The sequence below is a fragment of the Microcaecilia unicolor genome, chromosome 3 (assembly GCF_901765095.1).
Source record: "Microcaecilia unicolor chromosome 3, aMicUni1.1, whole genome shotgun sequence".
Taxonomy (NCBI): domain Eukaryota; kingdom Metazoa; phylum Chordata; class Amphibia; order Gymnophiona; family Siphonopidae; genus Microcaecilia; species Microcaecilia unicolor.
Genome location: NC_044033.1, coordinates 457308377 through 457324927, shown reverse-complemented (window position 1 = coordinate 457324927; position 16551 = coordinate 457308377). Strand labels below are relative to the sequence as shown.

Here is a 16551-nt window from a genome sequence, read left to right as displayed (position 1 = left end):
TCCCCAAGTGGTGATTACCAGTTCCGGATAGGAGAAATACATAGTTGGGGCAAAGGGACAGATTAGGTTAGGTTACAAGAGGAAAGTTTGTCCTATGATAACAGCTAAAGGTAATAGGTTAAACTTCAATCATGACAAAAAAAATAGCTTGAACAATTAGGATCATTAAACTAGAAATCAAGATAATTAGCAAAACAGTTGAGATATAGAGAATACATGTTGTATAATTGTGTTTTGTTAATTTGAATTTATGAGGAGTTGTTATTGTGTGCTTTCTTAAATAAATAAGTTTTCAACAGTTTACAGAAGATCATGTCGTCTTGTGTTATTTTTATGGATTTTGGTAATTCATTCCAAATTTGCGTGCATATGTAAGAGAAGCTGGATACATATGTTAATTTATATTTCAGTCCCTTAAAGTTTGGGTAGTAGAGATTCAGGAATGTTCGTGATGAGCTGGTAGAGTTCCTGGTTGGTAGGTCAATAAGGTCTGACATATATCCTGGAGCATCACCATGGATTATCTTATGAACCAGGGTGCAAACCTTAAAAGTGATCTGTTCTTTTAAAGGGAGCCAGTGTAGTTTTTCTCATAACGGACTAGCACTTTCATATTTCATTTTGCCAAATATGAGTCTGGCTGCTGTGTTCTGTGCAGTTTGAAGTTTTTTTTAATAATTTGTTCTTTGCACCCAGCATAGATGGCATTGCAGTAGTCTAGTTGGCATAACACCAATGATTGCACCAGTCTGCAGAACGCTTCTCTTGGGAAGAAAGGTTTAATTCTTTTAAGTTTCCACATGGAATGGAACATTTTCTTTGTTATGAGTTTCGCATGGTTTTCTAATGTAAGGTTGCGGTCAATTGTAACTCCTAAAATTTTCAAAGTATCTGAGTATCACTTACTAAGTTACTATTAATTCTCTCTACTCCCAGGCTGATGCACAGATCTCAGTTCTGCGCTTCAAGATGACACACTTAAAAGTTCAACTTAACACAAAGACAGGGGCAGATTAAACAATCCCAAAAAAACCCAGCATCTAATATTTTCATTCCAACACTTATAAGTTAAACAGGTTTCTGTTGGACCTCAGTGGCGACTCATTTCATAGGAGCCAAAATATCTCTTGGCTCGCCTTGCCGCTTCACCGGTCCAAGTGTTTAATCCAATTCCTTATTTTAATTTTATTTAAATATCTACTATATAAATTTCTTGAAGCTTTAACAAAAAGACTTAGCTTTAGTCACAATCATAAGCAGCAGTGGCCGACATGTGGCATGTTTTGCTTTTGCTGCATCAGGGTCCGGTCCACACTATGGCGCACATGTGGCCAGAACCCTGACGCAGCAGTAGTCCCACTGCTTATGATTGCAACTAAAGCTAAGTCTTTTTGTTAAAGCTTCAAGAAATGTATATAATGGATATTTAAATAATATTAAAATAAGAAACCGGTTGGACCGGTGAAGAGTAAAGGCGAGCTAAGAGATATTCTGGCTCTTGTGAAACGAGTCGCTACTGAGGTCCAACAGAAAAATGTTTCACTTATAAGTTTTGGAATGAAAATATTAGATGCTGGGATTTTCAAGATCTCAGTTCTGACACAGGCACGAGCATCAGAAATCACCTGACCTACTGTCGACCTCTGAGCACACAGGGGTCGATGATTAGAAGCAAACGCGGGAGCTAGAGGCTATTAGCACCATAATAGCACCCGCGACCACGTGAAACAATGCACGTGGGCTCTGACTGCATGCTAAACAGGACACTTACTCTTCCTCCCCAATGCTCAGCAGCCAGTGGGCCAAACATTTGTGCTGCTCCCACAGCAAACCCTAAACCAGCTCAGAGCTAGAGTTAGGAATTGTAGAGCATTGGGGAGGAATGGAGAGCCATGTCCAGCATGCATTTGCAGGCCCCCTCCCCAAACAAGGTTCCCTGGTGACCCAGTGGCCTTCTTCCCCACCCTCAGGAGGTCCAGTGGATCTCTAGCCCCCCCCCCCCTCAATCCCGACACCAAAACAAACTCCCTGGTGGCCAAGTGGGCAACCCTACCCCCACCTGCCCTGGTGGTCTAGTACCCCCCCCCATACATTGTAACGACTCTCTCCTCCTTCCAGCACCACCTTCAAAATAATGGCACTCTGTCAGGCCCAGTGCATCCTGGGATGCGCTATGTGGTGCTTCCCTACCATATAAAGGAAGAGAGAAATGGGCACCCACCGAGACAACAGGGTCAACTGTAGTAGCTGCATTATAGCCCTCAACTTAAGGCACCACTTCCAGAGTTGTAGGCATGGAGCTCAGGAACTGTAAGCAGTCCCATACTATGGGAACTGGAGTTCCCACAATCTGCACCTGAAGCTTCGCTGCCCAGTCCTCTGGGAGGAATACCATCCCACAGGCAGTGCTGAAGTGCATTCCCAGGTACTCCAGTACCTGGGAGGGAACCAGATGCCTTGATTCAGGGTCTCCAACCAAAAAATGACCAATTTGCCTCCACAGTTTAAACCGCCCAAAACCAGCCAGTCATCCAGGTAAAGATTTACCCTGATTGCCTGGCGATGCATAAAAGGCAGTGACTACTACCATAACCTTGGAGAAAGAGCGCAGGGCCATGGTGAGTCCAAAGGGCAAGGCCCAAAACTGGAAATGGTGCCCAAGAATACAGAAGCAAAGATAACGCTTATGATGGGCTGCGATGGGAATGTGCACACAGGCCTCCATCAGGTCCAGGGACTTTAAGAACTCGCCCAGCAAAATCAAGGCAATCACAGACCTGAAGGTTACCATGTGAAAATGTTGCACCTGCAGACAGGCACTGACTCCGTTCAAATCCAGAATGGGGCTGAAGGAGTCACCCTTCTTTGGTACTACAAAGTAAACAGAATATTGCCCTTGATCTTCGCAATGCACCAGTTCCACAGCCCCTAACTCCAGAGGAAGATGTGCTAACAGAAATTAGAAAAGCTAGCAAATTTGGCACTGTGTGACTTGGAATAAAGGTTTGATTTACAATACATGTCTTCCCCGGTTCTGGAGGTGCATTCCTTTCCTACTCTCTGCTGTGTGCTTTTCCTTGCGCAGGATTCTAGCGTACCTCCACCTGCTTGGTGGTGTTTTCCTTAAGAAGTCCAAAACAGAATACAAAGAGAGACTTGGCCTCAAAGGCAAAAATTCATAGTAATACCTTTTTTCAAGTATATCAGAAACAAAAAGCCTGTGAGGCAAATCAGTGAACTGTTAGATCATCACGGAGTAAAAGGGGCACCCAGGGAGGACAAGGTCATAGCAGAGAAGCTGAATGAATTCTTTGTCTCTGTCTGAAAATGATGTAAGAGATCTACCTGTACCAGAGATGGTCCCTAAGGGTGACGATTCAGAGGAACTGAAAGAAATGTTGGTGAACTTGGAAGATGTACCGAGCCAAATCGACAAATTAAAGAGTAGCAAATCACCTGGACCGGATGGTATATACCCTAGAGTATTGAAATAACTCAAATATGAAATTTCAGATCTGCTTTTACTGATCTGTAACCTGCTGTTAAAATTGTCAGTAGTACCTGAAGATTGGAGGGTGGCCAACCATGCCAATTTTTAAAAAAGAATCCAGGGTGAGCCTGGAAATTACAGACTGGTAAGCCTGAAGTCAGTGTCAGGCAAAATAGTGGAAACTATTATAAAGAATAAAATCACTGAACACAGATAAACTTAATGGAACCGAGTCAAAATGGATTCAGCTTGGGGAAGTCTTGCTTCACCAATTTGCTTCTTTTCTTTTAATGAATGAATAAACGTGTGGATAAAGGTGAGCCGGTTGATATAGTGTATCTAGATTTTCAGAAAGCATTTGACAAAATCCCTTATGAAAGGCTTTTTAAAAAATTAAAGAGTCATGGAACAGTAGGCAACGTTCCATTGTGGATTAGGAATTGGCTGATCAATGGAAAACAGAGGGTGGGGTTAAATGGTCAATTCTCTCAATGGAGAAGGTGAATAGTGGAGTGCTATTTAACATATTAATGATGATCTGGAAATGGGAACGAAGAGCGAAGTGATTAAATCTGCAGACGACACAAAACTATTCAGAATTGTTAGATCGCAAGAGGATTATGACAAATTGCATGAAGACCTTAGAAAGTTGGAAGACCGGGCATCCAAATGACACATAAGATTTAATGTGAACAAATGCAAATTGACACACATTGGGAAGAATAATCCAAATCATAGTTACTTGATGCCAAGATCCACCTTAAAAGTCAGCACCCCAGAAGAAGAGCTAGGTGTCATCATAGACAATACGCTGTGATCTTCTGCCCAGTGTGTGGCGGCGGCCAAAAAGGTAAAACAGGATGTTAGGAATTATTAGGAAAGGGATAGAAAATAAGACAAAGAATATTGTAACACCTCTGTATTGCTCCATATTGCAAACACATCTTGACTATTGTGTGCAATTCTGGTCATAAGAACTTAAGAATAGCCATACTGGGTCATACCAATGGTCCATCTAGCCCAGAATCCTGCTTCCAACAGTGACCAATCCAGGTCACAAATACTTAACAGAAACCCAATTAGCAGAAACATTCCATGCTACCAATCCCTGGGCAAGCAGTGACTTCCCCCGTGTCCATCTAAATAACAGACTATGGACTTTTCTTTCAGAAACTTGTCCAAACCTTTTTTAAACCCAGATACGCTAACCACTGTTACCATATCCTTCGGCAACAAGTTCCAAAGCTTAACTATTCTTTGAGTAAAAAAATATTTCCTCCTATTTGTTTACAAAGTATTTCCATGTAGTTATGAGTGACCCCTCGTCTTTGTACTTTTTGAAAGAGTGGAAAAAAAATCGATTCACTTTTAAGTTTCAAGTTTATTTATTACTTACTATCCCACCCTATGGGAAACCTTCTGGGCGGCTAACAAATCTAAAATAAAAGAAAGAGGCAAGAGGCAAAGAAATCAAATCAAAATACTGAGACATGACCTGCAGGATAAAGGGTAGAACTACAATATTAAATAGAACAGAAAGGAGAGAGAGAGAGAGAGAAAAACATGAGGAAATATCATACATGTATCTTCGAGAAACCCCAGGAAACCATCAGTATGAAGAAGATGTTCTACTCCACTCAGGATTTTGTAGAACTCAATTATATCTCCCCTCAGCAAAAGATATAGCAGAATTAGAAGAGATTAAAAGAAGGGCGACCAAAATGAATGTGTTGTGTCGGGGTTGCTGCACAGCTTAGTAAACAGGGGGGGGGGGGGGGGGGGGTTAGTGGCGTAGAACAGGTAAAAACAAATTGATGTATTCCATTGTGGATTAGGAATTGGCTGATCAATGGAAAACAGAGGGTGGGGTTAAATGGTCAATTCTCTCAATGGAGGAAGGTGAATAGTGGAGTGCTATTTAACATATTAATGATGATCTGGAAATGGGAACGAAGAGCGAAGTGATTAAATCTGCAGATGACACAAAACTATTCAGAACTGTTAGAACGCAAGAGGATTATGACAAATTGCATGAAGACCTTAGAAAGTTGGAAGACTGGGCATCCAAATGACAGATAAGATTTAATGTGAACAAATGCAAATTGACACACATTGGGAAGAATAATCCAAATCGGGAGGTGGTGGAGAGGAAAACGGTAACGGAATTCAAACATGCGTGGGATAAACATAAAGAAATCCTGTTCAGAAGGAAAGGATCCTCAGGAGCTTAACCGAGATTGGATAGCAGAGCCGGTAGTGGGAGGCAGGGCAGACTTACATGGTCTGTGCCAGAGCCAGTGGTGGGAGGCGGGACTGGAGGTTGGGAGGCAGGGATAGCGCTGGGCAGACTTATACGGTCTGTGTCAGAGCCGGTGGTGGGGGGCGGGGCTAGTGCTGGGCAGACTTATTCGGTCTGTGCCAGAGCCGGTGGTTGGGAGGCAGGGCTGGTGGTTGGGAGGCGGGGCTAGTGCTGGGCAGACTTATACGGTCTGTGCCCTGAAGAGCACAGGTACAAATCAAAGTAGGGTATACACAAAAGTAGCACACATGAGTTGTTTTGTTTGGCAGCCTGGATGGACCGTGCAGGTCTTTTTCTGCCGTCATCTACTATGTTACTATGTATTCTTTTAAAACGTAAAAAGACTAGGGGACGCTCAAGGAAATTATATGGAACTACTTTTAAAACAAACAGGAGGAAATATTTTTCCACTCAACGAATAGTTAAGCTCTGGAACTCGTTGACAGAGGATGTGGTAACAGTGGTTAGTCTGTGTTTAAATAGGTTTGGACAAGTTAGTGGAGGAAAAGTTCAAAGTCTGTTATTGAAGTAGACATGGGGAAAGCCACTGCCTGTCCCTGGGATCAGGACCATGAATCCTGCTACTATTTGGGATTCTGTCAGGTACTTGTGTGACCTGAATTGGCCACTGCTGGAAGCAGCTTACTGGTCTAGATGGATTACTGTTCTGACCCAGTATGGCAGTTCTTATGTTCTTAAACCAGATCATGTGGGACAACTCCTCAGCCTTCTCTTTTTGAGGAGTTTCCTGCTCAAAATCTGAATCCTAAGAGGACTGGGTGTCAGAGAGAGCCTCCAGGGACCACCTAGAGCCACTGCAGTTACCCAGTCTCTTCTGCATTATTTGGCCCCTGGAGCAAGGCCCTGGCTGGAGGTCGTTACACCCCAAGAGGCCCCACTGCTGGCCTAGAGTCCAGCTTGTGCCTGCAAGGCATGCTTAACCATTTTAAGCTCTGAAGTCAAAAAATGTTAGGGGTCTTTAAGGGACCCCCATCCCCCCCCCCCCCGCATGCAGATTGCGGAGGGTAGGAGAGAAATCCTCCCACCACTCCAAGCCTCAATGGAGGCTGTGAAGTCTCCTGCTGCACAGAAACTGGAGAAAAAAAAAGACAGAAGACATTGGGACCGTGGGTCCTGATGCCTTCATGCAGGAAATCTGCGAGGTGATTCCAGCAGTTCTCTCCTTCCCCCACCCCTCTCCCCCAGGACCATTTCCAACTCCATCACAAAAGGCAGACCAAACCAGCAGTTGTGCTCAGCTGCTATTTCTTGCAGACAGCAGAGTCTGCCAGCAGGCATGACCGGCCACGTAGATGGTGCATGCAGGCTAGGCAGACCTTGGCCCTAGGGTTCTGATGTCTCCACAGTGCCCCCAAGCTCACTGGGGCATGCTGTTTTGTCTTTTTTAATCTTTTTTTTTTTTTTTTTTTTTTTACTGACTGAACTTTATTTCCCCAACAGGGAGAAACAAACCACCACTACTACGACTATTACTTATCATTTCTATAGCACAGACATGTGCAATGCTGTACACTACACACATAAGAGACAGTCCCTGCTCGTCAGAACTTACAATCTAATCAAGACAAACAGGACAAATAAGGGATTTGGGAATTACTTATGGTGGGAATGATTAAAACGGACATGGGTACTGAACAAGTGAATAAAAGTTAGGAGCTAAAGGCAGCCTCAAAAAGGTGGGCTTTAAGGCCAGATTTGAATACAGCCAGAGAAGGACCTTGACCTACATAATGCAGTTGATCATATAGTATTCAGCATAACAGATGGTGGAGGGACAGAAAGTAGGGAGGTTTGCAAGGGTTTCAGCATACATGGTAGAGTGCATGGGATGATGAGTAAGCTAAGTAGGTACAGTTAAAATACGGCTTTTTAAGACTAATCAACGATATTTTAAATCGGAGTCTAAATGGAACAGGCAGCCAATGTCCTGTGGAGAGTCATATGGTCAAATTTATTGGCAGTTTACAGCCTGACTGACTTGGGAAGACTATTCCAGGCATATGGTGCAGCAAGATAAAAGGAACGGAGTCTGGAAATGGCAGTAGAGGACAACGGTACAGATAAGAGAGATTTACCCAATGAACGGAATTCCTAGGAAGATGTGTAGAGAGAGATATCGGTGGAGAGGTACTGAGGAGCTGCAGAATGAATGCACCTATAAGTCAATAAGAGGAGTTTGAATTGTATGTGGAAATTGATAGGGAGCCAATGAAGTAACGTGAAGAGAGGGCTAACATGAGCATAGCGACACTGGCGGAATATAAGTTGTACAGCAGAAATTTGAACGGATTGAAGGGGAGCGAGATGGTTTGGTGGAAGACCTGTCAGAAGCAATTTACAGTAATCTAAGCATCAGGTGATGAGTGTGGATAAGGATTTAAGGATTTTGGTAATGTGCTCAGAAAGGAAGGAACAAAGTTTGGTGATATTATAGAAAGACGACAGGTTTTAGAAGTATATTGGATTAGTGCAGAGAAAGAGAGAGAGGAGTCAAAGTTGACCCCAAAGTTACAAGCTGACAAGACAGGGAGAATGAGAGTGTTATCCACAGAAACAGAGAATGGGGGAAGAGAAGAGGTGGGTTTAGGGGGAAAGATGAGAACCTCAGTCTTGACCATGTTAAGTTTCAGATAGAAGCGAGACATTCAAGCAGCAATGTCAGACAGGCAGGCTGAGACTTGGACCTAGATTTCTGTTGAAATTTCTGGCGTAGAGAGGTAGATCTGGAGTCATCAGCATAAAGATGATACCGAAAACCATGGGAGATCAGAGCACCAAGAGAGTAAGTACAGATGGAGGTAAAAAGAGGTCCCAAGGCAGAGCCACAAGGTACACCAACTGAAACTGGGATAGCAGTGGAGGAGAATCCACCAGACCACACACTAAAAGTGCAATGGGAGAGATGAGAAGAAAACCAAGAAACAGAGCCCTGAAATTCAAGTGAAAACAGCGTATCAAGGAGTAGGAGGTGATCAACAGTGTCAAAAGTAGCAGATCGAGAAAAATAAGGACAGAATAGCTCTGCCTTTGGATCAGTTGAAGCAGGCAGGCTAGATTAAAATTGTTTTGCCTGGGAGCTGAAGAGGAATCTGTGAAAAAACACCCAAACAGGGTGTACTGAGTAGAGAAGGGAGGGGGGAAACTGCACTTCTCTGGCAGGACCCCACAAGGCTGAGCCAAAGCCTCACACAGTGTAGAGGCTGACTGAATTTCGGTTTTGGCATCGACACTGACTCGAAATCCAGGTTTAAGATTTGGCTAAAATCAAAATTCCCCCATTCCTGTGTACATCCTCCCCCCTCCCGGGCTACCTCAGGCACCCTGGTGGTTTAATGGCCTACCTACGGCAAGAGCAATTCACAATTGCTCTCACCCCTGCTGTCTCTGACATCAAAATGGCCGTCATGACCTTCAGCAGCAGTCTCATGAAGCTGCCACTGACGATCATGGTGGCCATTCTGGTGCTGCAAATGGCAGGGGTGAGAGCGACTGAAATGCTCTTGCTCCAGTTAGGCCACTAGACCTCCAGGGCACCTAAGGTAGCCCCAGAGGGAGGGGTGGGAGTTGGCTGATCGATGTGTCCGAGAGGGGGAAGGGAGGCTGTGTGCATCAGTGGTGGAGAAGCAGGCTGGTTGGCAGTGTGCAGTGGCAGTTGTGACAGGGGAGCAGGGTCTGGCCAGTTTTGGCTTTGGTTTCTGCTGAAACTGAGTGGCCAGTTTCAGTCACGGATTCAGTTTCGGTTCTAACCCAATGGAAACTAAAAAGCATGACTGGGGACAGCAGAGCCATGCTCCATGCTCTACCAGGTCAGGAGACAGGCCAGGGAGCTGGAGCACCAACCTGAACTACCTATCATCTGCTAAGGGTAAAGAAAATACATACTGGAACTTTCCACTGAGCACCAACAGGTTACACCAGTGAGTTCACGGGAAAAGAGCAGTTTTCTCTACCTCAAGGCAATACAATCAGAACTACAGGAGATAAGAAACACCCTCAATCTGAAACCTGAAGGAAGCCAAAACTTATTAATAAACCTATAAGAAATGCCAAAACCAGACCAGGACACCTGCGTACTGCAGGGACTGAGAAGCACTATCAAAATATTTATTTGCCTAAATGAAGCAACGCTCAAAACTGAGGTGTCCCATATGACCAGTAATGAGATAGGATGCTGCAAGAAGGGAGACTTGAATATAGGGCCCAACATGAACACTGGCAGATAACACGTTGAACACAGAGTCCATCTGAGCAATTATGCTGAAACACCACTTGCCAAAGAAATTCTGACTTTAAGAGTAACCAAACTGCCTGCTTCAGCCTAATGTGCACTGAAAACAAATACCCGGCAAAATTCCAAGCCCCTTGGGTACTCAGTGTAGACTGAGTAAAAACCACTGCTGTAAGAGGAATTCTGATCCCTTTTCACTTGAGGCAAATAAAGAAATAGCAGCAGACATAATGGAAGCCTCCCTCCCATTACCTCCGCTGCTATTTCTCTGACTCCTTTGAATGTCACCACGGCTCCAAGTAAATTTCCCTACTGTTAATGGAACATAACCCTCAAAGGAGGGATATACCCCCCCCCCCCCAAGCCCATGTTCTCGAACTGGGTCAGATGCCACACAGTCCACCAGCCCATCTATTGTAGACTGGGAAATACTGAGGATCTAACTCTGTGTGGCACCCTTGAGGGGTGTAACACATAGAACTATTTTATTTCTCTGCCTCCATTCACTGGTCAACTTGCAAAAAACACACATTTTTTACTGGTCTGGTGAGGATACTAAGGAAAAACTGAGATCTTCAGCTCAATGGCCAGCTGTGGTCAAAAAAAAAGCAAACAGAATGTTAGGTGTTATTAGGAAAGGCACAAAGAATGCAACAGAGAAGATTTTTATACTTCTGTATTGATTGATGATGCAGTAGCACTTAATGTAATGGGCCCCTCAGTAAACAAATATTAACAGTATAGTGCACAGTTAGGAAATGATCTTCTATGTCTGTTTGGTCCACAGTGACTACAATATCACAAAAATTACTGGCAATGCAAGAGAAACTCAAAGCTTATATGCAACATGAGCACAGGTCCCTGGTATAAAGGCTTGAGGAAGCTTAGCCTTCCCAAAACTCAGGCTAACAGACAGGAGCTAGGCCTGAACCTGGAAAGAGAGAGATAAAGGTCCAGCATACTTAACTTATAGCTGTTAATTCAATTTTTTTAAAAAGAGAAACAATGACCTGAACTTATTCTCCATACAATACACAGGCAGTACGAAATGATAACAATATGGGCATTAGGATGACAGTAAGTTGCCTGCTTGCTGTAGCTGCTAATTTTCCACCTCCTCCTTCCGATTGGCTCATTCTTTTGACTAGACCAATCAACTGTCTATGGTAGGAAAACACTTTCTCCAACTCCAGTAGTGTTAAGAGGGAAGGAACAATACAGCATAGAGCAGGGCTTCCCAAACTCTGGGTGTTAACTCCAAATTGAATCAGAAAACCACCATTTGGGGTTGCAACTTGAGCTGGCTGTCCACACAAACATCATCATCTTGTGCCTTTGAGGGTCACATGCTTTCTGTGGCCATGATAATGGGGTCATAACCACAGAAAGTTTGATAAGTACCAGCATAGAGAGTGCAGGAGTGTATTGTATAGAGATGGGCAGTAAGAGGGCAAAGAAGTAAGAGTGGGGTACAGGAAGAGGAAAACAGGAAACTCTGCACCAGAGTTCCAAAGAAGGAGAAAGTATGAAGAACAGAAAATCTGTGCAAGCCCAGTGCAAGCCCAGGGCATTCTCCCCCCCCCCCCCCCCTTTTGCTTTGGCTTCTCCAACAAATCAGACAGGACATAGTAACATAGTAGATGACAGCAGAAAAAGACCTGCACGGTCCATCCAGTCTGCCCAACAAGATAAACTCATATGTGCTACTTTTTGTGTATACCTTACCTTGATTTGTACCTGTCCTTGTCAGGGCACAGACCGTATAAGTCTGCCCAGCACTATCCCCGCCTCCCAATCACTAGTACCACCTCCCACCACCGGTTCTGGCACAGACCGTATAAGTCTGCCCAGCACTATCCCCGCCTCCCAACCACCAGTCCCACCTCCCACCACCGGCTCTGGCACAGACCGTATAAGTCTGCCCAGCACCATCCCCGCCTCCCGCCACCGGCTCTGCCACCCAATCTCAGCTAAGCTCCTTAGGATCCATTCCTTCTGAAAAGCATTCCTTTATGTTTATCCCACACATGTTTGAGAAATTGGAGATATGGGGCTGGCTGACTCGCTGGCAGCTGGAATGAAAGCTTGGTTATTTGTGTAATAGTTAGAGCAGATTAAACTGTTTACTGAATTGGTCACTGACCAATAATTATAATTTATCGTTTATTAATGACTTGCTAAGACACCTTTTCTGGAATCAGGTCAAGGTGACACACAGAGTAAAAGAGGAGGTGAAAAGAATTCCAAAATAATTGACAGGAAAGTTGAGTACACTTACAACTGCATTCATACCATAAAATAATAATAGCAAAAATAAAATAAAAATAATCAAGAAAAAGTAAAATAAGGCTATGTAACTTTGTGAACAGCAAGGTGCACCTACACTTAACCAATCACTGTCTCCAGAAAAGCTAGAGCCTACCCATACATATGATAACCTGTGATATTGCTTTGAATATAGCATCCAACAGACTCTTCAAAGGGCTTAAATGCATTTTCAAATTTTTTTCATTGTGGAGATGCACAATTCAGTCAGGATTACATACCAGCAACATATCTGAAACAGGCCAGAACCTAGAAATTATTTCTCCTATTGACGTTTCTATATATTGTAAGTCTCTATTTTTTCTCTTTATGTATCTTAACTATCATGCCAATAAAACTCTTCCCCTGGAACAAGAGAAGACCAGGTCCTGAAGTGCCCAACATTAGAAGAAGCTCCTCTGTGCACACCTTCCCCCCCCCCCCCTCCCCACCACCAAAAAAAAACCAAAACAGGTCAAACTCACCTCCACACCCGTGTAGTTTTCAAAGAAAAAGAGCACCGTGCTTTGGTAGACGGTGTACAGTCTGTCATCTACCTCGTGGTAAAGGCGAGCAGGCAGCAGGGAGGACACCAGACGCCACACTGCCCAGGAAAGAAAGTAGGTGGGAGCTGTTCCCAACATGACGGCGGCTGGCAGCATGTAGCGCAGAGAGTAAGTGTGCAGCACCAAGGACAACAACATACTTCGTCAAGAGAAGGAGCCAACAACGGAGCAAAAAAATTAAAATTAATTTGTAATTCGAATCCGTGCCGCCACCCCTCTACCCTATCCGCCGGCACTAAACTTTGCACAGTGTGCTGGCCTTACACCCCTCCCCAGTCCGTAACCTATCTACAGCGTTCACATCCATCCGAGGCCGCCAGTGTAGAAGGCGTCCCCTCGCTCACACACTGTAGCTTCCGCCAACATCCTCTCCTCCCAACCCCGCCGCGACAGCACCAGAGCACAGAGCAGCCAGCCCCAAGCGCAGGAGCGCCAACAATAAGAGCATCGCTGATTGGCTACAAACTGTCTTCCGGCATGCTAGGTTGCTAGGAAAAGGACAGGGTGATTCGGTGCTGTCATAACTTAAAGGAGGCGGATCTTCGTGCTCGCGCGTTGCCTGTACATATAAAATGAGAGGGGGGGGGGGGGGAAGCTGTGAATAAACCGTAAAAGGCTGCGTGTGTTTTCTCTTGAAATAAAACGAAAGAAACAGAATATTTCACGCTGTGCTCCGAAAACGCTATGTGTAATTGAAAGAACAAAAATGGCAAAAATATTTTACTTTTTTTCTCAATTTTAAAAAAATATTTTATTGAGTATAATTAAAAATACAAAAATATATAGTTAAATTCAGGTATAAAGTCACAGATATATAATAGTAACAAGAACAGTACAAGTACTACAGAGAAATCCTCATGCTTTCTCTGTAGTACTTGTATTATATAAGTATAAATATTCTTGGATAACAAAGTGGCTGACCTTTGTGAGTTATATCCTATATAATAAAACTCACCCTCAACGTTCTGAGGACACTGACGTCACAGTCAGTACCTGCGGGCACTTCCGGTTCGAAGGGTTCGTGGTGGTAAAGCCACCGAAATCGCTGTGTCTGGGCCCCGCCTTCACGTCAAACGTGATGACGTTGAGGGCGGAGCAATGGCGTCAGTGGCTTTACAACCAACAAGGACTCGGGAGATGAAGGTGGCGTGCGTTGACGAGGTCTGGAACAATGGCGGTCAGTGGCTTCACAACGCCGAAGGGGTTGGGAGGAAAACCTTGCTAGCGCCCGTTTCATTTGCTCCAGAAACGGGCATGTTTTACTAGTATTAGATAAATCATAGGTGCCAACTTTTCAAAATTATTGGGGGTGATAAGCCCAATGGAAATAACCCCTCCCTGGACACATACAAGGAATTTCCTCAATACTGGGGGTGCTCAAGCACCCACAGAGTCAGCTCCAATGAGATAAATAATTATCTAAAGTTTTCCATTTTAACAACTTATGAGATTTGTAGAAAGTACAATTTAAATTATTTTCATATTTCTTATACAATATAGCCCAATTCCACCACTTTGGGAAAGACAGAGGTGAGTTGTCCTTCCAGTGATTAACAATGAGTTTAAGAGCAACAGATATTAGAAAATCAAATAGAAATTTGTCCGATTCATCAGATATTTCAGGTAAGATAATTGATTTCCATATAATAAGTTTCAAGGAGATAGTAGTTGACAAATAAAGGATTTCAGATATTTTACTCAAAACCTCAGACCAAAAAAACCTCGGCAAATGATAATATCTGGGCATTCCTTTGGGAAAACTAATACATTTGGTCGGGCTGATGCTCTCTGAGCTTTGAGGCCTTGTTTCTTTAAATTTTTAGATGTTTGTAGTCCCCCATAGTCTGTGTTAAACAAAGCAAACTGCATGTTTCATGCTTTTTGAGAATATTTTGAACGTTTGCTACCCCTTGTATGTTTTTTTCTAATTTCCTGAAATTGACATATTACAATTAATAAATTCAGAAAACAATATTTTTTTTCCTACCTTTGTTGTTTCTCTTCTGTTTTTTCTTCTTAAATCTCTTTTCAGGGTCTTTTGTCCTTTTGACATTTCTTCTCTCTTTATTCCCACTATCCATCTTTCCTCTGCATCCCTATTCCAGCATCTACCCAGTGGTGTACCGAGGGTGGGGCAAAGGAGGTGGTCTGCTCGGGTGTATGCTGCAGGGGGGTGAAGGGAGCAGCCATGTGGCTGTCAGCTCTGCCAGTTCCATGCTCCCTCTGACACTTCCTGTTCCAGGGCAGGGAACCGGCGGAGCCAACAGCTGTGCGACTGCTCCCAGCCGGGGAGGGGGGGGGTGCACAGCAGCGATCCGCCTCGGTGGCAGACGACCTAGGAGCGCCACTGCGTCTACCCTCTGTGTCCCAGAGGGGAGATATGATAGAGGTCTGTAAAATAATAAGTGGAGTGGAACGGGTCGACGTGAAGCATCTGTTTACGCTTTCCAGAAATACTAGGACTAGGGGGCATGCGATGAAGCTACACAGAAGTAAATTTAAAACGAATCAGAGAAAAGTTCTCTTCACTCAACATGTAATTAAACTCTGGAATTTGTTGCTGGAAAATGTGGTAAAGGCGGTTAGCTTAAAGTTTTAAAAGGTTTGGACGGCTTCCTAAAGGAAAAGTCCATAGACTATTATTAAATTGGACGTGGGGAAAATATTTCTGGGATAAGCAGCATAAAATGTTTTGAACTTTTTTTGGAATCTTGCCAGGTATTTGTGACCTGGATTGGCCACTGTTGGAAACAGGATGCTGGGCTTGATGGACCTTTGGTCTGTCCCAGTATGGCAATACTTATGTACTTAAAGACTACATCCCTAGTTTATAATCTGCCTCACTCATTCTCACACCCAGAATGTTCTCATTCTGACAAATCTCTGAAACCAAAGGCTCCATTGAAAGAGCAAATAGCAGGGGTGGGGGGACAAAGGACATCCCTGTCTCATGCTCCGCTCCAGATCAAACATAGGGGAAGTGTTACCATTGACTCTGACACATGCCCGAGGAGCAACATAAAATTCCCTAATCCAGCCTTGAAAATAGGGTCCAAAGGAAAATCTATCCAGCTCAGCATGCAGAAAGTCCCAATGGACCCTATCAAATGCATTTTCAGCATCAAGACTCATCAGGCACAGTGGAATCTCCTACTTTGGGCTACTGTCGTGAAATCAAGAGTGCGCCTAATATTGTCGTAGGCCTGCCTATGAGGAATAAAGCCCACCTGGTCCGGATGAACCAGGAGGGCAACACGTCTACCAAATGCACTTCAAGGACCTTGACTAGAATCTTAACATTGGTGTTCAGCACAGAGGTGGAATGATAGGAGAAACATTCCATTTTACTTTTTTGAGGTTTTGGAATTACTGCGATCCAGGCCTCCTTCATACAAAGTGTGTCCCGATGTTACATTTACCCAGTCAATATCAGGGTAATTGAAATCACCCAATATTATTGTGTTGCCCAGTTTGTTTGCGTCCCTAATTTCCTTTATCATATCTGCATCCATCTGTTCATCCTGGCCAGGCGGACGGTAGTACACTCCTATCATTATCCCTTTCCTCTTTACGCATGGAATTTCAATCCACAGTGATTCCAAGAAGTGTTTTGTTTCCTGCAGAATTTTCAATCTATTTGATT

General features: G+C 43.9%; 1 protein-coding gene across 2 annotated transcripts in view; it reads right to left on the bottom strand.

Annotated features, from left to right (window-relative positions):
- Positions 1-13296, bottom strand: part of AGPAT5 (1-acylglycerol-3-phosphate O-acyltransferase 5) — a 229283-nt gene extending 215987 nt beyond the window's left edge. For both annotated transcript variants that reach the window (XM_030198946.1, XM_030198947.1), the window contains exon 1: positions 12828-13296. In XM_030198946.1, the coding sequence (XP_030054806.1) occupies positions 12828-13046 (219 nt within the window). In that variant the 5' untranslated portion in view covers positions 13047-13296. The remainder of the gene's footprint in view (positions 1-12827) is intronic.
- Positions 13297-16551: the final 3255 nt, after the last annotated feature.